The 22,415-nt window shown below is 58.6% G+C and overlaps 1 protein-coding gene across 1 annotated transcript in view; it reads left to right on the top strand.

The window, feature by feature from the left end:
• The window catches only part of SDC3 (syndecan 3), a 34,403-nt gene extending 13,118 nt beyond the window's left edge, over positions 1 to 21,285 (top strand). Inside the window, exons 2-5 of the mRNA XM_077130489.1 lie at positions 12,591 to 12,708; positions 14,100 to 14,713; positions 16,547 to 16,838; positions 17,473 to 21,285. Of these exons, the coding sequence (XP_076986604.1) occupies positions 12,591 to 12,708; positions 14,100 to 14,713; positions 16,547 to 16,838; positions 17,473 to 17,639 (1,191 nt within the window). The 3' untranslated portion in view covers positions 17,640 to 21,285. The remainder of the gene's footprint in view (positions 1 to 12,590; positions 12,709 to 14,099; positions 14,714 to 16,546; positions 16,839 to 17,472) is intronic.
• The last annotated feature ends 1,130 nt before the right edge of the window (positions 21,286 to 22,415 follow it).

A 22,415-nucleotide genomic window follows, 5' to 3' on the forward strand; every position in this document is an offset into this window, starting at 1 on the left:
CAGACAGACCTACATTCGCGTTGGGGTGTGCTTCATCACTGGGGCAGCTGAGGGCAGCCAGAGGACAGAGGTCCAGGGTGGGGCCTCCAGGACACTGAGAACTGGACCTGGGGAAGCTGAGGTCTAGGGAGAGAGACAGCAGCCAGCCACAGTCTGGAGTTGCCTCCCTTCCCCTGGGTCACTCTGGGCAGTGCCCTCCTTCCAAAGGCCCCACCTGACAGAGTGGCCTTTGACAAACACAGAAGAGGCAGTTGCTGGGCTGGGCTTCTCCCAGCCTGTGGGCTGCAGAGCAAATGCTTGCCCATCCGGAGATGGGGGCTGGGGAGGATGCATGTAGGGTGTGACCGGGAGACATTCATCCCCGCAGGCAAGGTCTACTCCGTGGGCTACCTGGAGAGGAGGGGAGCAGGGATGGGACAAGGGTGTTATCAGGAGACAGAATGCAGCTTCTCTGGAGGATGAAGGACCCAAGTTTGAGTCCAGGTTCTGCTGTGTGACCCTGGGCAAGTGTCTCACCTTCTCTGAGTCTCAGATCTTTGGCATCATTGTTCCATTTGTGATGGAAGAACTGAAGCTTGGGCCGGGCAGCTTGCCCCCAGGGTCACCCAGCCAAGAAGTCGCTTGAACTCAGAACCTTATTTGGGTCATCTTCATTAATTCTTCCAGTGCTTTGAGGTCAGTGCTATTACTCTGTCCATTTGTAGAAGGACTAGGCTCAGAGAGGTAGCCTTGCCTGTTCTAGGGTCACGCAGCTGCTGAGGGCCAGTGTGGGATTTGGACCAAGCAGACTAGCTCCCGAGCCCCTGCCTCACTGCGAAGTTCCTGCCTGACTCCCAGGTCTCAGGGAGGGGGGGTTGGGCATCAGCCTGCCTCTTCCCTTTCCACCCCTGTCCGTGTCCCACACAGATTCTTGACTTGGGTGAGAGGTAGCCCTGGGGCAAGTGTGACTGGGGCTGGGCCAGCTACCTCACCCCCATTTTGGCTGAATCCTTGTTCTGAGCCTCAGTTTCCCATCTGAGATGGGAATGGTAGTGGCTTCTGAGATCCCCGAAGCTCAGATCAGACTCTGGCCAGTTCTGTCTCTTGAAGCCAAGCAGCTCAGAAGCCAGTGGGACAGCTCTGGGCTGGGGGTAGGGAAAGTCACATCTCATCTGTGTGCGAGTTTGTGCTGGTTATAAATAACCCAGCAAACAGGAGGGTGAGGAAAACCACAGCCTGGCATACAGACGGGACATTTTGTGTGTGTGTGTGTGTGTTTTATGTCCTCAGGTTATATACTTGGCATGTGTCCTGGTGGGGTGGGGCTGGGATGCAGTGGGGACATGGGCGGGGGTAGGGTGGGGTGTTGTCTCCCAGGACAGCTGGCAGGGCTGGAACTGTCTTGGGCTGACTCCAGCAGGGTCTGTTAGGTTTCCTGGAGGAGGGTTGGGGCTCAACCCCTTGGAAGCCCAGGGTTGGTGAGGTTCCTGGGGCCCGCTTACTGGTTTCAGGTGGTCCCCGCCCCCACCTTGGGCAGAAAGTATCTCTGTCCTTTTGATCTGCCTTGAATTCTGGTCGTGGGAACTAGACACTCCCTGGAACCTTTGTCTGCTCTTCTGCCACCCCACCCAGCCACCTCCAGGCTTCCATTCCCACTTGCCTTGCCCCCCTTTAGATCCATCTTGATGCTTTGACTGAGTTCTCTGACCTCTGGCAGGTTACCTGATCTTTCCGGGTCTATGGGGTAAGGAGGCCCATTCACCTGGCTCCTGGGAAGATTAAATGAAAAAACATCAGTCAGAGGTCTGGCGCTTAGTTGGTGCTCAGCAAATGCTGCTTTACACTCAGCGCAGGCCTAGTGGTAATGTGGCCAGAATTATAGGCATCAATGGAAGCCTGCTGATCTGCATGTTTTTGCATATCATTTGCACAGACATTTTATGACAAAATAGGCTGGGATCAATCTCGGATTCTCTTCCCTCCTCCTTGGAATCTTCCTGGCTGGAATTTGGAAGGACCAGACAGAACCGGTGTTCGGCTCCCTGTTTTACAGACGGGGCTGGAAGGGCCCAGAGGAGGCAGGGGCTTGGGAGGTCAGTGACATGGGTCTGTAGGGGGTGATTCTACTCCAGCATTCATTGAGCAAATATCAGTGGAGCCCTGCTCTGTACCACACATTTTTTGGGCCCTGGGGATTCAGGAGTGGCTGTGGCAGACCCTCTCACTGCCTTAAGGAGAGGGGACAGTTGTAAACAAGAAGTTGAGTAAATAAACATGCTAATTTCAGACTGTGGAGAGCATGAGAAACAAGCGTGGGGCTGCCAGAGTTGATGGTTGAGAGCTCATTTCAGTGGCATAGTGGTCAGGGAACCTCCCTGAGGGGGTGACATTGGAGTAGGGACCGAGTGTCACATCCTAGCACCTATTAACAGCCAGCTGACTACTGAGCTGGTATCTTAAGGTGTTGGGAACAATCATGCCCATTTGTAATAGGGCAAACTGAGTCTCACGTAAGTGGAGGGACTTGGGCCAGACACCCTGTCTGCTAGAGAAAAGCCAGGACTAGATTTGGCTGGAACCCAACCCCCCATGCTGGGCTGTTCTGTGGGGACTCACAGGCCCCAGGGGCAGGCAGATGTGTGCAGTGTTTGTGTTTTTGGCAAGGAGAGGTACAGAGCCCAGAGACTCGCTCCCAGGGGCACTTGTCAGTTAGTCATTGGGGTGAGGGGTGGGGCTGCTCGCGTGAGCTGGGCCACCTGTCACTTGAGCACAGCCTGTCCTCCAGTTCTCTTCATTCCCAGATGTTCAGCCAACCTGCCTGTCTGGCTCTGCAGGGAGCTGGGGGCAGGCAGAGCGGGGAACAGTGGATTCTGACACTTGCCTTGTCCTTGAGGAGCTTCCTGGTGGGGAGAGTGACGAGGGATGGGAGTAGGTGCACAGAGTGTACAAAGGACATGGCTCTTGCGGATCACCTAGCCCTGGGTTCAAATCGTGGCTCCATTGCTATGTGACTTTGAGCCGGTTGCTTTACCTCTCTTAGCCTCAGCTTGCCCATGTGTGAAATGGAGAAAAGAATCCCTTATGAATTATTTGTGAAGAGAACCTTGGTCATGTGTGTTTTAAGGGTCAGGCACGTAGTGAGCACTCCCTCCACTCAGAGCTGTCATTGATGTTCAAGACGAGGGACAGAACGGCCCCAGGCCTCCTTTGGTAAAACACAGTATGGAATGAGGCACAAACAGATCCCTGCATGCATTCTCAAGAGGTCATAAGATCGACTAAGCACTGGATTTGGAGTTTGCAAACCTTGGGTTTAAATCCTGCTGAGGCCCCATGGGCAGCTTAGCAACTTTAGGCTCCTCATCTGTAAGTGGCAAGAGTAATACCTGCTTCCCAGGGCAGCCGAGTTGATTAAATGGGCTCTGGAAGGTACTGTCTGAGTGATGGGGACTTGGTCGGTGGTCCCTCTCGCTCCCCTCCCCACGATGGATGTGCAGAGTCCCAGAGAAGGACTTCCTAATTTGGTCCAGGAAAGAGGTTGGTGTATGTGTGATATCCAGGTGAACTTCACCGAGGAGGAGGCATTGTTTGGGCTGGGAGCTGCTTGAGGACATACCTGTCTTGCAACTTGTGGGACTCTGAGTGCCTAGACTAGTGCTTCGTTCACAGTAGGCACTTAACAAATACTGATTGTGTGGATTAAAGAACCTGAGACTTGCAGGTGAAGTAGTCTCTGGGTGGGCAGAGATGGTGGGACGGGAGGTCCCAGGAAGCAGGAAGAGCACGGACAAAGTCTGAAACAGCCCCGCTCTTCCCAGAACCATCTGGGAAGAGTGTGGGAGGTCCATGGGGGCTTCCAGATTTGGAAACAGAGCCTCGGGGGGTGGTCCTACTCTCAGGCACAAGCTTGGGACCAGTACTGAGTGGCCAGGGGAGTTGAGAGGGTGGCAGGAGCCTGCAGGTAGCCGGGATTGATGGTGTGGCTGATGAATGCGTCCTAATCCTGGGTTGAGAGGGATCCTGGCATACCCCAGGATGGGCTCTTGTCTTCCATCCAGGCACTGGAGCTGGGACAGGCAGCTGAGGGACAGCCAGCCTGCAGGCACCCCGGCGGGGCTGGCGGGAGGGGGCAGGCCAGGCGAGGCGTCCGGGCACCGCGGGTGAGTGTGACCACCAGATGGGCTCACACCCAGCCAGCCCCTCCACAGAGACACGTAGCCATGCCGGCCCGGGCTGCAGGGCCCTGCCACCCTCTCAGAGGCTTTTGTGTTCATTTCCTTTCTGCTTGCCCTTCTGTTCCCTCATCATGTTCCTCACAGACATTCCTGGTGGGGTCTGGGCAGAGCAGAGGGGCCAAGGAGTTTCCCAGCCCAGAGGGCAGCAGGGCTGCAGCCTCCTAGAGAGCATGCTGCATCTAATAAAAATGCTACAGGGTTGCACAACTAGCTGATGACACCGTGAGACACTGGTTATGTACCTTGGATGGGATATATATGTGACTATATCTCAATAAAATCTGCAAAAAAAAGAAGAAAGAAAGAAGGAAAGAAAAGTGCTATGAGTTTATCATAGAAACTTGGGAAAATGCAGAAATATTCAGTGAAAACTGCAGATAATTCCACCAACCAGAGAGAGTCTCTGGGAATCTTTAGTACAATTCGGTGTTCTGAAATTCACTTTGGGAATGGGTTCATCAAAATGGCAAGCGCTACATATTTTCTATACGCTGTTTTTAAATTTGGTGGTGATAATAGTATGAGTAGCCAGCATTCATTGGACACTTTATTAATGTGCAGCCGTGTCAGGGTCCTCCAGTGAGGCGCAGGGAGTCGGGGTGTGGCTCTTTGTTTCATTAGGAAAATCAGGCTGAGAGAGGTCAGGGTCACCTGGGTTTGGGGAGACCCTGTCTGCCCCAGCCCCGTCGGCAGGGTCCTCTCACCAGGCTGGGCTGTAATGCCTCCGGACAACCGTGGTTTGCATTTTTCCATATCCCTAAATATTCTTTGAAACATGTAAAACAAACAAAAATCTTCTAAGGTACAGTTATGCCTGCCAGTGACTCAGACAGTGTAGGTTTGTGAAAGCACAACTGTTGATAGGGGCCCAACAGTCCCCAGTTAGGGTTGTAGCCTAGTTTATTTAACTGGTCCCCTATTGTAGGTTATTTCCACTTTTTCCCTCTCATGAAGGACATTGCTCTGGATCTCTTGGATGCCGAGGGCCAAATTCTTGGCACCTCAGGATATCAGAATGGAAAAGGCCCTGGGATCATCCAGCCCAACTTTTAAAGAGGGAAAAAGAATGCAGAGAAGCAGGAAGGGAACTTGCCTGTGTTCTCAGAGGCTGCGGCCCCCTGGGCAAGGGGTGCTGCCTCCTCTCCCAGTGGGCCCAAGAGGGGCATGGAAGGAGGCAGGTGATGGCAGCCGGAAGGAGGGGATCCTGGGGGGTGGGGTGGGGGGAGCACAGGGGTGGGGAGTGGAGGTGATGCAGGGGGCAGACCTGGAGCTGACAGCGGAAATACGGGCGTGGGGTGTCAGAGCAGTGGGCGGGGCTGGGCTAGTACCAGAGGAGCATTTCCTGCCCTCTGATGCTGGTGGGGAGGGGGGGGACATAAGGGGAGTGGGAGGGCTTGAGCATGAGTATAAGCCTGGGTAAGTGGGAGGGCAGAGTGGTGTCCTCTACTTTGCTGATTTTTTTTAGTGGGGAGGGAGGGATCTGTTGGGTTCAGCTAAGGCCTTCCCAGTCCCGCCTCTCTCTGCCTCCCCACTGCCCCTCATTCTGTCCACCCCCTGGTCTCTGTGCCTCCCCACCCCCAGCAGGTGCAGCCTTTGTGCCCTTTACCTCCTCCAGCAGTGAGTGAATGTGGGGGCTGCTGGGCTCCCAGCCAGGGCAGCTGTGGATGGGTGGGGATGGGGGCCCTTCCCGGGCAGGCTCCCCCTCATGCAGCCCCCTTGGCTGTCCTGCTGCCCAGAGCCTGGCCCCAGCCCACATTCCTGCAGGGACGCTCCAGGTCTCCGGGGTGGAGCTGGTGAGCGTGAGGGGCACTGAGTTCTCACAGGACCCGGGGCCTCCTAGGGCCAGGGCTGACCAGGACAGAGCCTGCGGGGACCCTGAAGCCTCTGTTGAGACCCCCACCTTCCCTAACCCTGCTCCTGAAGCTTGACATGCAGTTGCTGTGTGTCTGCATAAGCCACCTTGCCTCTGTGAGCTCCTGGGGGGGGGGGGGGCACTCATTCCCTGCCACCCACCCCTCTTATCAAGAGGTGGGAAAATGTGAGTCTTTCCCCTCTCTGGGCCTCAGTGTCCAACTGTGTAACAAGGGGGAGTTGAGCTCCACAGTCTCCAGGTCGACCTTAGCCTTAAAGGTGAGGCCTGGGGTGAGTGGGGGGAACTGGGCTGTGATCATACCAACCTGAGTATGCCCTGTGTACCGTCTCAGTTGATTCTCATAGCAGCTCTATGAAGCATGTGTTATTGTCACCATTTCACCAAAAAAGAGGCTTGGAGAGGTAAAGAAACTTGCCCAAAGCCACCCAGCAAGTAAGTGGCAGAGCTGAGACTTGCAAAGACTGTCTGAATCCAAAGCTGGGCTCCCAACTTATTTAGCCTCTGGTCAATGAAAGATTGGAACCTGAGCCTGGCTAATTAGGGGAAGGAAGCTCAGGAAAAAATAATTACACTTGATCTTATTCTTAGCTTTTGCTGCATGATTAGCACAGCGTGGGGGTGCTGTGCTCCTGGGCCAGTTTGCTTGGGCTCCTGGGCCCCTGCCAGCTGACCTCATTTGTGTGTCTGAATCTGTTGCTGAAATTCATCCTTTCTCTCTCTGCACTCTTACCTGCTGTGTGACTTTGGCAGTGCTACTTAACCTCTCTGGGCATCAATAGCCTCATCTGCAGCATGGGTGTTTATTTTATTCTGCTTCCCTGTTGAGGACATTGGGGCTTAAATGAGATAAAGTCCTCAGACGTGATGATAGAAATGTTCATATACAACCGACAATAATCATGGCTGCATTTATTCATTCTGCTCTCATTCGGTGTTAGGTCCTGTGCTCATCCTCTTACCTGCATAGCTTCTCTAGAAGCTGCAGACATTGTCATCTCCATTTTACAGATGAGAAAACTGAGGTGCTGAGAGATTAAGTAGTTTGCCTAATGTCTTATGGGAGGCTCATGATAGGACGGGGAAGGCTCAGAGCGGGGCTGAGCAGAGGAGACCCCAGACTGCTGAAACAGGCTTGGAAGGAGGCTGGGGGTGGGAGGGAGAGATGCCTGGTTTCTGAGTGCATCCCCCACCTCCCTGGAGTAATTACTTACTGAGACTTCCCTGCTATCTGGCTGGGCTGTCACCCACTTGAGGGGGTAGGCCAGGGAGGGAAGGGGGCACTTTGGGCAGCAATGCCTGCTTGCCCCAGACTCTGGGGAACCGTGCCAGCCTCCCCAGTCACTTTACATTTCAGTAGAGGGGATGGAGTGGGCTAGGTGGCCAGTGAGGGGCCCTCTAGTCCCCTCTGGGCTGGGAGGCCAAGGTGCCTCTGTGGGGTGAGGGTGTGGCTGGGGTGGTGGCCAGAGGGTATCAGTCCACTGGGAAGGAGGGTGCGTCTCGTCCTGGTGGTGTATGTGTCCTGGTAGGGATCCTGGTAGGTACCTGGGAGGGGAGGGACAGAGGGTACAGATGCCTCCTCTTGGTCCATGCACACGTCTGTGTGTGCGCATGTGCACACGAGTGTGTGTACAGGAGCTGGGGGTGTGGTGTTAGGCCTGGTGGGGGGGCATCTGCGCGTGGGGTGTTCGTATGGTGGGAGCCTATTCAGGGCCGTGTAGGCGGGAGTGAGTGGAGGAGCGCGAGTGGGAGTTTGAGAACACACGGCGTGAGCGCGCTGGCCGTGCACTGGAGAGGGTGCGTGGAGCACGTGGTCTTTGGGTGTGGGTAGGTGTCTGCGGGGATTTCTAAGTTGAGGTTGTGCAGGGGCTGAGCAGGGGCTGCAGGGTCACGAGTGTGGTGGGGAGGGCTCTGGAATGTTCCGGACAAGGGCTTCTGAGACCGTAGGCGTGTGCTCATGTCCCCCTTCTGCCTAAAGCCCAGCCTCAGTGTCCACATCTGTGAAATGGGGATGCTAAAGCTCTGGGAAGTTGTGAGGATTCCAGGAGGCTGTGCAGGCGCAGTATGTCCAGTGCCTGGTGTGGGGCAGGCCCTCAGCAGCCGTGGGCAGTGGTCTCTAGATTTCCCAGAGGCCCCTCAGTAGCACCCTTGGGTGGGATGCTCGGACCCCTGGGGCGTCTCCTGTTGGGGGTCTGCCCCGAGACTGGAGGTGACAGGATATAGTGGGCAGCGTCACCTGTTCCCCAAGGTGCGTGTGTAGAGGCTGTGGGGCTTGGAGAAAAGGTTGTGTGCAGCTTGTAAGGTGAGGGGGTAGGGCGTGGGGGTGGATATGTCGGCGTGAGGTGCAGCGCCGGGAATGTGCTAGAATTGGAGGTGGGTCTGTCTGCGTGTGCCTGGAGTGCAGTGTGTGTGCTCAGCATGTGGTTATGACATGTTGCTGAGGTTTGTGGGGGGGGGGGCGTCCCTAGAGTGTGTTGGGAGATGAGGGGGTGCAGGCATGTGGCTGTGAGTACCCCGGGGTGTGATGAGTGGATGGGTGGGTGGCGGTGTGTGCTGGACTGGGTTGTCCATCAGCTGCAGAGGGCATACAGGTTGGAATCAGTTAATGCTGCTTCCACTGTGTGTGTGTGTGTGTGTGTGCTGGGGAGTGCATAGCCATGCATTTTGCAGGGTGGGCTGTATGTGTGTGTGCGCGTGAGGGTGTCGGGTTATGCACAGATTTTCTATTAGGTGTTAGGCATGTGGGTGTTTATCAGGCAGAGGAGGGTCTGAATTTACCTGGAGGGAGCGTCCTGAGGGTCAGGTCCTGGGCACTTGGATTCAATTCTCCTTTAAAGGAATTGCATGGAGAATGATGCTCATTATGCATGGGATTATGCAAATTGGGGAGGTCGTTTGGGGGTCAGGGGCTGTTTGTCACCATCCTCTTCGGGCACTTTGTGACTTCCCAGGCTTTCCCTATTGCCTCCCAGGCTCTGTTCCCCATTCCCAACCCTCTCTTCTCTCCTCCCTGCTCCTTTGGGAGTTGCAGCTCTCAGCACCCCTGTGGCGCTCTTCTGGGGGTCCCACTGAGTCCTGGCTCCCCAGCATGCCCAAGGAGAGGCAAAGCTGGTTTGCAGCCCACTCGAGGGACTGGATGACGTGGCATCCTGGGGCCCTGGCAGGTCCCAGGTGTCCCCAGCATTGAGCTCCTGCCAAGCTTCCTAGGGTGAGCTTGGGGCTGTCTAGGTTATTGGCACCCCTCCCTCTACCCAGGCTGGGGGCTGCTTATTATTCGGAAAGAATGTTCCCTTGGCTGCTGGTTTGGAAAATCACGGAGGTGGCCCCTTCCCCAGCTTCATCTGATCAGTGCAAGGCTAAATTAAGATGTGAGAGAATTCTCTCCCTCCGCCTCCCACTCTCGCCTTCTCTCCTTCTCTCACCCACAGTACCCCCTCCACTCTCCCCTCCCCCTCTCTCTGCCCCTCCTCCCTGGGCTGCCCTCTGCCTCTCTGTCCCTGTGTTTCTGCTTCCCCCTCTCCCTGTCATCCTCTCTGTTTCTTGGTGATCTCTCCCTCTCCCGCGCCCCCCCCCCCCCCAGCTCTGTGGGGAGCTGGAGCTCCTGGTCCTTAGCATGGAGGAGATGGTCGTCATGGTAACAGTTGTCATGTCGATGGCTACTGAACTAAGGATGAATAGTATCTAGGTGAGAGCTACCTGAGTGGAGGCTGATGGATTCACAGGAGACTCAATGCTTGTCTCTGAGCCTCGGAGCAGCACAGTTTGCCCCCCCTCCCTGCCAGCAGCCCCCCCCCATCACCCCATGCGTGTGCCCATTTGTACCTGGGGCATGCTCACATACTGTATCTCTTGGTGGGTGGGTGTCAGGTGGGTCTGGGGTGGGAGAGTCCTCACCGTGTCTCCGGGTGTATCACAGCTTTCTGGCGGCAGGGCACAAGGGGCTGGGGTGTGGTTTTGGTCATTGAGGAATCAAGAGGACTCTCTGTTTTGGCTCCCACATTTACCCCAGTTTGATGGCCCCTGGGACCCCAGGCTTCCTAGAATCCCTCCTCCCAGCTAAAGTCCTCTGAGCCACGCCTGGCTCCTGCTCTGCCCATCCTGCTGGGTGGCCCTGGAGAGAGTTGGGCGATAGCTGCTGTGAGCTCCTGGAATGTCTAAAAAGGAGGAAGACCCAGCAATTAGTCACGGGAGCAATTACTCTAATTGTTCCATTCCATGACTCACTGGTAGCAAGTAAATACTGATTAATTCATTACTTTGAAATGTGTGTGTGTGTGTGTGTGTTTGTTGGGGGCGGGGGAGGGGGCATCTCCTGGCTGCCTGTCTTGGCCTCCTGCCCTGGCTGGGCTGGCTAGGGTTTGGAGCAGGTGGTTGAGGCTGGGCTGGGGCCGGGAAGCCAGGACTGGGATTCTGGGCCATTCTCTGTCTGGCTCTGTACACATTTCAGAAGGGGACCCACTGGTGGCGGTGTGTGTCAGGGGCTGAGCACGAACATGATGCCAGTCCAGTCCTTCTGTTGCTCACACATCTTCCGGGGCTCTCCAGTGCCAGGCAGTTGCTCATATTTGACCCTGCTGAACCACTGAATTCAGCCTTCACGATTTTCTAATGTGCAGCCGGGGTTAAAAATGACCAATTTCCAAGATAAAGTCATCAACAGGTCACTGAGAGCCTCTGTGGCCAGGCCCCAGCTAACTTCCCCAACCTGGACGCCAGCTTGCCCTGCCTCCCGCCTGCCCTGGGAATTACTCACATCTTCCTAATCCAACAGTCATTCCTTAACAAATATTTCTTGAATACCTACACTGTCCCAGGCCTCTTGCTGGACTCTGGATATTGTCCTTGCCTTCACTTAGTATATAGTTCAGTGAGGATGGGCACAGCCATTGAGCAACTACACATACAGACAGGCACAGCTCACAAGCAGTGATAAATAGCATAAATTCAGAACTGCACGGTGCTCTGAAAGCTGCTTTCAAGAAGTGACATGGGAGTAGGAGTTAGTTGGCAGAAAGTTGGGGGCTAAGGGATGGGAAGGAAGGGCCTTCTCGGCAGAGGGAACAGCATGAGCAAAGTAGGAGAGTCTAGGCGTTTTCCAGGAAGGCAAAGGGCACAGGGGCTGGAATTGAAGTGGGGGGGGGGGGTGGGGGTGTGACCAGCTGTGAGAGCAGAGGCTGCACTTTCCCACCTTGGAGGCTGTGCTCATTCTGCTCCCTCAGCCTCAGACACGTTTTGTCTATATTTCAATTTGAGACCTAGATACCATGTCCTGCACATCAGAGCTCCAGGCTCGGTAATCTCACCTCCCTCTGGACAGCTCTCGGAACTGGGTTCAAAGGTATAGCGGCGGGGAGGCCAGGGAGCAGGGCCAAGCCTGCCCCTCTTGGGGTTTGTACTCCTGCCAGTAATGTCCTGAGCCCTGGCTCCAACTCCAGGGCTGGAGTTGGGGGGACAGAGTAGGGGGCCCAAGGAGCCCCACGTCTTCCCAGGCTCGATCTCTGGGAGGAGTCTTGGGCCTGGTGAGCTGGACCTTGGGAGATGCCCCTCTCACCCTGTGTGACCCGGAGACCCTCGTGCCAGAAGAGGAAGTAGCAGACCCTGAGCTGACCCTGGGGCTCGGAGATACTTTGGGGGTGGTGTGGGCAGGGGCAGTTCACTCTTGTCTTGGGGAGAAGCCCGGACCCAGGCTGCAGTCTGCACTCCCCCTCCCCCTTCCCATCCGAGGCACTTCCCTCCCAGAGACCCAGACTCCCCAATACCCAGGCCCATGTGGTGGCCCTAATTGAGGGGGGAGACATTGGGTCCCAAGCAGAGTGTGGATCTTGCCCGTATCATGTGCTCTGGTGACCTGGGACAACTGGGCCTCAGTTCTCTCATCTGTGGAATGGGACTGATGACCTTTCAACCCCCTGCCCCCCCCCAACCCACACAACACACACACTTGTCTTAAGGACTCAGAGGGGTCACCTCTGTGAAAGGCACTTGGTGAGTGGGGGTGGCCATGCCAGCCACAGTGAGAGTAACAGGTAACCTGTCTGAGCACCTACTGTGTACCGGGGCTGAGCTCAGTACTGTGCACAGGTGAGCGTGCTGAATAGGCAGGAACTATAGCTTGTTTTACAGATGAGTAGTCTGAGGCTGGGAGCATAAGCGCATTGCCCCAGGATACACATTGAGCAGGTGAGGCAGCCAGCATTCACTTTCAGAGACTCTGGCTCCGTGGCCTGTGCCCTGAGCATGATTCCTCCAGGGGATGGGGGGTAAGCAGGGCCTCAGTGGGGGCCATCAGGTAGGAAGGTGGGGGCTGCTACCTTGAGGGGGGGTGCAGGGCAGGTGGGGGGCAGCAGTCAGGCCGGCCCTCTGCTCTCTGTCGCCCACGTGGCAGCCACACCTGACATCATCCCTCTGCTGCCCCTTGGCCCGTGGGAGCACCTGCTGTCCCTCTGCATGCAAACAGGTGGCCTGGCCCCAGCGTTGGGTCCTGAGCCCGTCTCTGCCTTCCCCAGGCTCAGCGGTGGCGCAGCGAGAACTTCGAGAGGCCGGTGGACCTTGAGGGCTCCGGGGATGACGATGCCTTCCCTGATGATGAACTGGATGACCTCTACTCGGGGTCAGGCTCGGGCTGTAAGTGACCTCCTTCCCCTGCTGTCGCCAGGCCCGGTCTGCACCCAGCACTCACCCTGAGGCTGCCCTGGCGAGGGCTCAGCCTTGAGCAACGCGGGGAGCTCAGGCAGGGCTACCTCAGGGACCCCAAGAACAAGAAGGCCAGGTCGTCCCCCTGGGAATCGGAACCAGGGCTTGCAAGGTCCTAAGAGCCCAGGATGCCCGGCTCCCGGCGCCTCTGTGGGTACAGCTTGGGTCTCTCTGCCAACTGCTACTTCGGCGCCCCAGGGAGAGTAGCTGCCCCAGGCTACCCGGTTTTCACGGTCCTGCTCCAACCACCAGGACCGATTCAGTAGCCACTTCTCAGGCACACTAGCAAATCGTCTGCAGAGACAATTTGTTTGGCTCAGCTCGGGTCAGGTGGGCCCCCCCGTTCTAATAAGCTGTGGCCAGGGCCAGGGTTAGGGCAGGAAGAGAAAAGGGTAGCCCCTCAAATGGTGCCTGGGAAAGGCAACCCCGGGGAGTCCCCCAGAAGGAAGGCAGGCTAGTTGGAATCCTCCCTTTGCCACTTAAGAGCTGAGTGCCCTTGAGCAAGCCACTTCCCCTCTCTGAGTCTCGGTATTCTTACCTGTAAATGGCCACCAGTGTCTGTACCCTCCTCTCAGAGCCCCTGTCACACTTCCAGGTGTGACACGTCAGGGTCTGGCACAGGAAAGGAGCTCTCAGCATGCTAGCTAACGGGAGTGGGGGGATGGAGATTGGGCCCAGTGAGGGACAGGATCATGTCTGATGAGACGGTGCATGCCCCTGCCTCTGTCTTCCCCTTTAGCCCATTCCTTAAGCCTCTTTCAGGTTCATCTTTGTAAAATCCATCCTGGTGGGTCATGCGTCTGCTCCCAATCAGCTCTGACTGGTTCAGACCCCCAGGAACTGGCCGTGGTTCCTCTCTCCCTCTCCCCATTTCCTCACTTCCTCCCAAATCCTTTCAGTGTCCTGGTTTTGACTCAGCCAGATTGTTCAAGCACTTCCCCTATAGAAAGGGCTCATCTACCACTTGCCCTCAGCAGCCCCATAGCTTTGCACCTAGTAGGACCTTAGTTGTTGCTGGCTGGATTGACCTCATCAAAGCTTCAGGCTGGCTGGGCTAGAAAGGTCAGGGAAGTCTTCCTGGAAGAGGCAGTCCTCTGGAAGAGATTTTAGCTGGGCAGGAGGGAGTTGGGGGAATGGTCACCGGCTGTCAGCCAACTGTGGTAGCTCTCAGCTAGGGTGTGCCTTCCTCCTTTTTCTTATCTTGTCCTGGGAAAGCTGGACAAAGGGAGGCGATTGGGAGCCCCAACCTTGAGGCCCATTGCTTATGTGTTCCTCGTGATCACCGAGCTCCCTAGTTCTCTCCCTCTCCCCCACCCTCTCAGACTTCGAGCAGGAGTCGGGCATTGAGACAGCCATGCGGTTCGGCCCAGATGTGGCCCCGGCAGTGTCCACCACTCCCGCCGTGCTGGCCACCACGGACATCCAGCCGGTGGGCGCTCCGTTTGAAGAGCTCCCCTCTGCGCGCCCCACCCCGGAGATGGCCGCCAGCACCCTGGTGGTGACAGAGGTCCCAGAAGAGCCCAGCCAGAGAGCCACCACCATATCCGCTGCCACAGCGCCCACTGCCGCTGTGACCACAGAGGCCCCTACCACGGCCACAGCACCCGCCACTGTGGCCACCGCCGCCCCCAGCACCCCTGCGGCACCTCCTTCCACGGCCACGGCTTCTGTCGTAAGGACCACCAGCATTCGGAGGCTTCTGCCACTTCCACTGACCACAGCAGCCACGGCCCGGGCCACCACCCCAGCGGTGCCCTCGCCCCCCACCACAGTAGCTGTCTTGGACACAGAGGCCCCAACACCCAGGCTGGCCAGCACAGCCACCTCCAGGCCCAGAGCCCTCCCCAGGCCGGTTACCACCCAGGAGCCTGATGTCCCCGAAAGGAGCACCCTACCCCTGGGCACCATTGCCCCTGGCCTCACGGAGGTGGCTCAGGTGAGGGGCTGGGTAGGGCCGGGCAAGAGGGCAGAGGAGGCTGGGTCAGCATGTGGGGGAAGAAGGACGGGGCTGAGCAGAGGGGAGCGCCGGCAAGTTCTGGAGGCGAGCCAGGCGGGGTCCGGGAGGACGAGGGAGACTGTGGCTGGAGGGCCGAGGCTGGGTGTGGGCGGCAGGATGAGGACGCAGGTGTAGGGTGGGAGAGGGGCCTGGGCTGGGTCCAGGAGATGGAGAAGCAGGGTGGGTGGGTGGGGTTCGGGGTGTTGGGACACACCGTCGCTGGGGAACTGGGTGAGCGTGTGTGTTGGGGGTGGCGGGGCAGGGGCCCGTGTGCCCCGCCGGGAAGCCCAGACTCGGGAGCCAGGCGGCCCCCTTTCTGAGCTCTGGGATCTCGGGCAAGTCACCCATCCTTTCTCTACTGCTGTTGCCTTATCTGAGAAGAGGAGAAACATCTATTGTAGAATGATGAGAATTAAATTTACTGAAAGACCTAAAGTGCTGAGAACAGTGCCTGGAAAGCAACCAAGAGCCTTAGCTGTGGCTTTTCCCACTCTCCCGAGGGTTCACAGACTGTAACGGCAGAGGCAGAACTTGAACCTGGACAGTCAGCTCGCGAGCTCCTGCTGGGCCGGGAAGCGTGTGTGCGTGTGTGTGTGTGTGTGTGCATGTGCGTGTGTGTGTGCGTGCATGCGTGTGCATGTGTGTGTGTGTGTGTGAGAGAGAGACAGAGACAGAGAGAGAGATACCTGGATGGGAACTGAATGAAAGAAGATGGAATGGTTCGGAATGCTGGGCTGGGTGGGCGTCAAGGAAATGGGAAATGTCACCTGATCCCTGCTGGGGGTGCCATGGGGGGAGGTGAGAACATATTGAAGCACTGAAGCCCCTAGTGGCCTGCCTCGCAGGGGTGGCACCCAGGTCCAGCCCCTCTGAGTTCCCGGCGAGTCCCAGCGAGACCTGGGTCCTTTCCCGTGGCTCCCCGGGGCAGCTGGGACAGCCTGGTGTTTTCACAGAGACTTGGCTGAGCAGGAAGGGGAGACAATGATAGGGCACAGAGCCCAAGAGCAGGCTGGCCACAGGCACGGCTTCTGGGCACCGCCTCGTCTTTGCCAGACACCAGACCCACCCTCTATAACCCCTCCCCCCATGGAGTGGCTCTGCCCCTGCCCTGATGGCTCCTCCAGCCTCTGCTTGGTCTCATGATTCCCAGTGCTGGTCCTGTTTGTACCTGTGGGAGCCGCTGGGGTTCATAGCTGGCCCCGTGGACATCACCCCCAAGGGACAGCGTATTCCATGGGCTGTCCAGGCTAAGGGACTCACCTCTGCCCTAGGTACCTGGGCAGTGGACCAGACTGAAGTTCATACCAGCTGTGCCCACCTGTCCCCAAAGTGCTCTGTGACAGGAGATCCCCAAGGAATCTCCTGAGGCAGCTGGAGGGGGAGGTGGTGGGAGTGTGGTGGGGACGAGATGTGTCCAGGGTGGAGTGACAGACAGGCAATGTTTCAAACTCAGACTCCAGACTTGGCTGGGTCTGCCTTTCATTCTGTATCTACTATTTATTAGCTGTGTGACCTTGGGCAAATCACTTAACCTCTCTATTTTCTTCCTATAAATTGAGGATAATTATACCTCCTTCTTGGGGAGGTTGGGAAGGTAAAATGCATATACAGTGCTTAGCACAGAGCCAGCCCATCAGGAGTGCTTGGTAAGGGAGGAGGGGTGGTAGTGGGTTTGTGTGTATGTGTGTGTTTGTGTGGGGGGGGGACGGGGGGTTACCCTTTGGCAGGGGAAGCTGGGGCCGGGCTCCTGGGCTTATACCACCCTCCCTGCAGACGCCCACGCCCGAGTCCTTGCTGACCACAGTCAGGGATGAGCCGGAGGTGCCAGTGAGCGGGGCGCCCAGCGGGGACTTTGAACTGCCGGAGGAAGAGACCACGCAGCCAGACACAGCCAATGAGGTGGTGGCCGTGGGTGGGGCTGCAGCCGAGCCCTCACCCCAACCTGGGGCGCTGCCCAAGGGTGCCCGCCCAGGCCCGGGCCTCCTGGACAATGCCATCGACTCGGGCAGCTCGGCCGCTCAGCTGCCTCAGAAAAGCATCCTGGAGCGGAAGGAGGTGCTTGTAGGTGAGGTTCTGGGGTCTCGGGCAGGAGGGGCCTGGGAGGGTCCCAGGGAGGGGCAGCTGGCCGAACCTCAGTTTGCCCTGTAGGTGCCCAGGAGGGAGGCCGGAACAGCATGGGTTTCCTAGGGGACAGATAAGAAGGGAAAGTTGGGGACCTGCCCTCTTTCCTCCCCTGACCTCCCCTGTCCCAGGCCTTGGCGGCATCTCCACCTCCAGCATTTCCCCCAGTACTCCATGACCCCTCCCCCGCCTCTGACCCTGACCCCTGCTCCCAGTTACTTGTCTGGAGCCTCCCCCTCTAGATCCTAATCTCAGACCCCACCCTTGACCCCAGCCCCTGTGGACCTGCCCCTAAGCTCCCATGTCTTGGTCCTCACCCTGGCTCCCCGCTGGTGAGTGGTATGAACTCAGGCCCCGGGACTTCACCTCTCTAGCCGTCCTTTTCCTCGTCTGTAGAATGCGGGGGGGGGGGGGGGGGGGGGGGGCGGGGTTCATTCTGCACGTACTCAATCCAGGGCTCTCCATCTTCACCGCAACTCTGACCTCAGGTTGGCGCCCCCAGCTCGATCCCGCCCACCCCCAGGCCCCGCCCCCTCCCCCCTGCCCTGGGCCCTGACCTCTGCTCTCTCCCTCGGCAGCGGTGATTGTGGGCGGGGTGGTGGGCGCCCTGTTCGCCGCCTTCCTGGTCACGCTGCTCATCTACCGCATGAAGAAGAAGGACGAGGGCAGCTACACGCTGGAGGAGCCCAAGCAGGCCAGCGTCACCTACCAGAAGCCTGACAAGCAGGAGGAGTTCTACGCCTAGCGGAACCCCAGGCCCCCCTGCGGCCTCGCCGTCGCCCCTCCGCCCAGCCCCGGCCCGGCACCGGGGCCCCGTCCTCCCTCCAGGGCCTCCCCAGGCTGGTGCAGACCTGCCTGGCAGGACCCGAGGCGCCGCCAGCTCCCCAGGCCGGGCCCCCACCCCTCCTGCCTGGGGCTTCAGGACCTCAAGCCGGCGGGACAGGAGGAAGGCCGCTCCTGATTGGCTGGTGGAGGAGGGGTGGGGCTTGGGGTGGGCCTGACCCCTGACCCAGCCCCCCCCCCCCCCATCCCTTGGGCCAGCCTGAGATCTCCTTGCTGGAGAGAGAGGCCCACAGGCTGGCTTCCAGGGCAAGCGGCTGGCAGACTCAGCCCTTGAAATCAGCCGGACACTGCAGCCCCACGCTCCTGTCCCGCTGCCCTCTCTCCTGGGTCCCCAGCCTGCTCTGTCCTGGCCTCGCTGGGGTCCTGGGATGGTTCCCATTCCCAGAACACATGCCCCCGCAGGCGTCACCACTTTCCGAGTCTTCCCCTGAAGAAATGGCTGCCCGAGGGGACCCCGGCAGGAAGCAGCGAGGCGCGGCCGCTCCCACAGACCTCCGCAAAGGGCTCTGCACCCGTCCTTTCCCCTGCGCTGTCACACCCGGTCCCAGGCGCGGCAGAGCACGCCACGGCGGAACCACACGCCGTCCTGCCGCCTCAGCCGGTCAAGCCCCGCCCCGCCCCGGCCACGCACACGTTCTCCCCAAGCTGTTTATTCTCATGCATTTCGTATGCGCCCCCCACCCCCGAACAGTTACTCCAGGCCACTAGGCAGGTCACCTGAGTGATGGCCAGAGAGACCCCGCCTCTTGCCCACCTCCCTGTCACGGGCCCACGCGCTCCGACACCGCACACCCCTTCTCGGGGCTGCAGGCTCAGAAGGGTGGGTGGCAGCGAGCCCTACAATCAGCCCATATTGGGTCACCCTGAGTCACCCCGTCACAGTCCCACATCATGGCGCCCTCACCAACCGCATCGCCTCCGACCCCAACCCCTCGTGGAGACGCCGTCTCACAGTGGGGGGGGGATAGGTGGGCCCTGGCCCTTCCTGGGGTGAAGTGTGGTGCCACAGAAGGTGCCACAACCCCTCCCTGAGGGCCTGGCCTCCCCTTGTCTACTTGTCTCTGCCCTGTAGCCACCAAGGGGGAAATTTGGGGCCAGCCCTCCACCGGCTGAGGAAGGAATGAGCTGGGGAGGGTGCTTGGGTCTCCCAGGACCACGGGCCCCAGCTGGGGCGGGGGCTTGTGGCCAGTCTCCTGGGCTCCGTATAGCCCCTCCCTGCTCCCAGCTCGGGGGCTGACTGCCTCCCAGGACACCAAGTCTCCAAAGTGCCTGTGAGGGCAGGCCCTGCCCTCGGCCTCCCCTTGGCCTCCCCTCCCCACAGGGGCCCTCGCCCCCCTGGATACCTGCCCACCCCTTTGACCAAACAGCTGGCAGTTCTGGCTGTATCCGGATGGACCCACAGCCAGAAGCAGACTGTCCCAAATGAGTTGTCCGAGGCCCCACGGCCAGAGGATTGAGAGGAGCGATCAGAGCAGAGGGTGGGGGTGTCACAGGCCCCAGCCCACTGTCTGCTCCGGGGTCATTTCCGTAGATATTTTCAATGTAGGGTCATTCCTTTTTGGGGATGGTGTGCTTGGCAGGGGCGCTTGGAGCAAAGGGCTGTGGTGTGAGTTGTGGTTGGCTGGTACTCACACCTACAACCCAGATTAAAGTCAGAAATTCAGGTTTTATTTCTCTTCCCTTTTCAAAACTCCCTGGAAGCAGATTTCTGCAGGGTGAAGGGTGGGGGCTGCCCGAGGCAGCGAGGGCCAGGTTCCAGGACATCTCCCACAGCCTCCTTTTCCAGGGGTCTTTCGCCCGGTCTGGGGCTCCATCTTGCAGACCCCAGAGTCCCCCTTGGCAGGGCCTGAGGCTTAGGATCCAGCCGGTCCCAGCCTTCAAGGAAGGGTGGGAACGAAAGCATCCTGGGCCCAGGAGACCTGTAGGAGGCGGCCTGGCCTCAGTCATTCCTGCCGCAGAGGAGCTGAGGGCTGGTGAGCAGAGGGGACACAAGCCCTGGCCTCCCTCTGCCCTGCTCCCTGGGTGGGCTGCTGTCTTGGGGACAGCAGCTCTGGTGAGAAGGCCTGGGCAGGCCGAGGCTGAGAAGCCAGGGAGCTTGGGGGAGAGGGGACCTGGGCTGCCCTGCCGAAGCCAAGGGGCCCGGGGGGAGCCCCAGCAGTGGGAGGGCCTGCTGTGGGTTTAGGCTGGCGCCAGTGGGCCTGGCTCCTCGCATCCCCGGGGCTGGGCTCCAATGTGGTGTCTGGGGCGTTCCCCCCAGGTACTGGGCCTCTCTTCGCTGTGCTGTTAGCATTTGAGAAGATAGGCCTTGCTTAGGGAGCCTTGGGTCCAAGGCAAATGTCCAGGCTTTATCCCATGAAGTCTAATGGGGTCTGGCCAGCCCCAGCCAGGTGAAGCAATCTGAGAGCGAGTAGTTGGTTAAAGGAGTAGCTGGAGCTCTCCAAGGTGCAATGTGTGGATGCCGGGCCTTCACTCCGCGTGTGCAGGGCCTGCCCAAATAGAGCCCCACACCCCCCAGCGCCCCGGGGGAGGGCGTCCTGCCCGGCCCTGACATTTCCCGTGGCCTGGCAGATTCTGAGCGAAGGAGCACTTGCATGGCTTGAGAGCCTCGCGGAGGCCTTGGCTGTCTGAGAGCAGGAGGGGGTTGGGCCATTCTGGGCCTGGGGTGGTGCCCATCCCCACACCCCTCCTGGAGGCCCTGGCTTCTGGAGCCCAGGCTCTGTCTCCCCAGGGGCCCAGAGGGACGAGGTCTCCAAGGTGGGGAGGGGGTACTTTACTTAACAAGGCCAGGCCCCCGGTCATCCGAGTAGCAACCAGGGAGGCCCGTGGGCAGGAGCCCTGGGTGCTGCGGCCAGACCCCTGGGGGTGCTAAGACAACCTGTTCGGGCCTCCAGGCTGGGCTCCATGTGATGGGGAGCCCATCTGTCCACCTCACTCATGAGGCAGGAGTGGCCTCCCCTTCCGTGGCTCCTGACAGCCGCAACCCTGGGCCGGCCTCCCTGGGCCTCCTGCCTGTAAATAGACGCCCACAGACTGTGTACAGATTTACAGAGCCGCCAAGACGGGCCCCGGGAGTCACCCTGGCGTCCCCCAGGTGCCCGCCTGGCACCTCAGTGCGTCTGGCTCCAGGGTGGCGAATGCATGTAAATATTTTTCGTAGGCAGCGTGGCTCCAGAGAGCCCCCTGAAGACTGTCCCTCCCTCTGGCGTGTCCTTTGTCCTGTACAGAGCCCTCTAAGAACCCGCCTGGGGGTGGGTGGGGGTCTGTCTTTCCCTCCCCAAGGCCTTCCTTGCCCTTTCCCCTGTAACCTGTTTATTAACCATGCCCGACCTGAATCCATGGCCAAAACTTTCAATAAGGAAAAGCAGAGGAAAAAGACAGTGGGAAAGGAGACCAAGGCGCCTGCCCCGCCGTGGTTGCTCACCTGTCCCAGCCTTGAGAAGGAACCGGGTTTTTTTGTTTTTGTTTTTGTTTCTTTTTCCCTTTTTTTTTTTTTAACACTTCCCGTGCTGTGCCCATTTATAAGAGGAAATAAAATTAAGCTGAAATGATGCACTGTGGCCTGAGCGTGGGCTGGATGCGGAGGTCATTTGGGGAGGGGCAGCCCATGGCCCCACCCTGCCGCAGCCGCATCCCCTTTAGCTGGAGAACCAGGCCGGGGGAAATCGACCTGCGGCCCCTCTGGGAACCATTGTGGTCAGAGCTGCTGCTGCCTGAGCACGTCCGGAAACCACGGCGCTGGCTGTGGTGGGGCTGGGCTGGGAGCGGTGGTGGCCGCAGGGCCCCTGGTTGCCCCCGGGGAAGTGGCCCTGGTTTCAGGCCATAGATAGAGGGTTGGGCCGGCGGAGGCAGGATGGCTTTGGGGTCTGACAGCCCTGATTTTAAGCCCAGGTGGCCACACTTCCTAGTCCTGACTCTGCACAAGCTGCTGGCTTCTCTGAGCCTCAGTTTCCCATCTGTAAAATGGGGCAGCGCACCCAAAAGGCATGTGATGAGGGTTAAAAGAGGAAGACCGTTTAGCACAGTGCCCGGCGCAGCCAGCCTCAGCTCACGTGGAACAGAAGAGAACCGCGGATGGGAGGCATTCAATGGCCTGGACTCAAGCTCCAAGGATCTTGGAGCCAGAGGGCCCGTAGGCACAGTCCTGGGTGCCTTTGGTATAGAAATCCCTTCTGCAGATCCCCTCTGGGGAATTTTCCAGCTCCCCCCCCTTGCTCACCTCTTGTGACAGTGAGCTCACTGCATCTAGAGGTCAGTGGGTCAGCGGCTTTATTTCCAGCCCAAACTGGCTTTTCCAGTGTTTCTGTCCTCTGGTCCTTATTCTCTGGGAACCACGGGACAGTCCTCTAGGCCTTAGGGTGTCATGGTCACAAACTTTCCTCCTCCAAGGGAAGCCTTTCTGCCTCCCACAAATATTTCTTCTAGAAATTCTTTCCTCTTAGTATGCGATTTCCACACAGGGTCCTGAGGATCCTGGGGTGGGCTGGAGCCTGAGGCTTGTGGTTTGCTGCAAACTCTCACCCTGCACCCTCCAATAACGTTCATTGAGTACCCACTCTGTGCCAGGCCCTGTGCCTGGAACTGGGAACAAAGAGGTCACCAAGGCAGGCCCAGCCCCTGCCCTTGGAGTGCTTACAGTCTACTGGGAAGAGAGACAAAAGTCTCAGACTGGTCGGGAGGG

The sequence above is a fragment of the Tamandua tetradactyla genome, chromosome 2 (assembly GCF_023851605.1).
Source record: "Tamandua tetradactyla isolate mTamTet1 chromosome 2, mTamTet1.pri, whole genome shotgun sequence".
Lineage (NCBI taxonomy): Eukaryota > Metazoa > Chordata > Mammalia > Pilosa > Myrmecophagidae > Tamandua > Tamandua tetradactyla.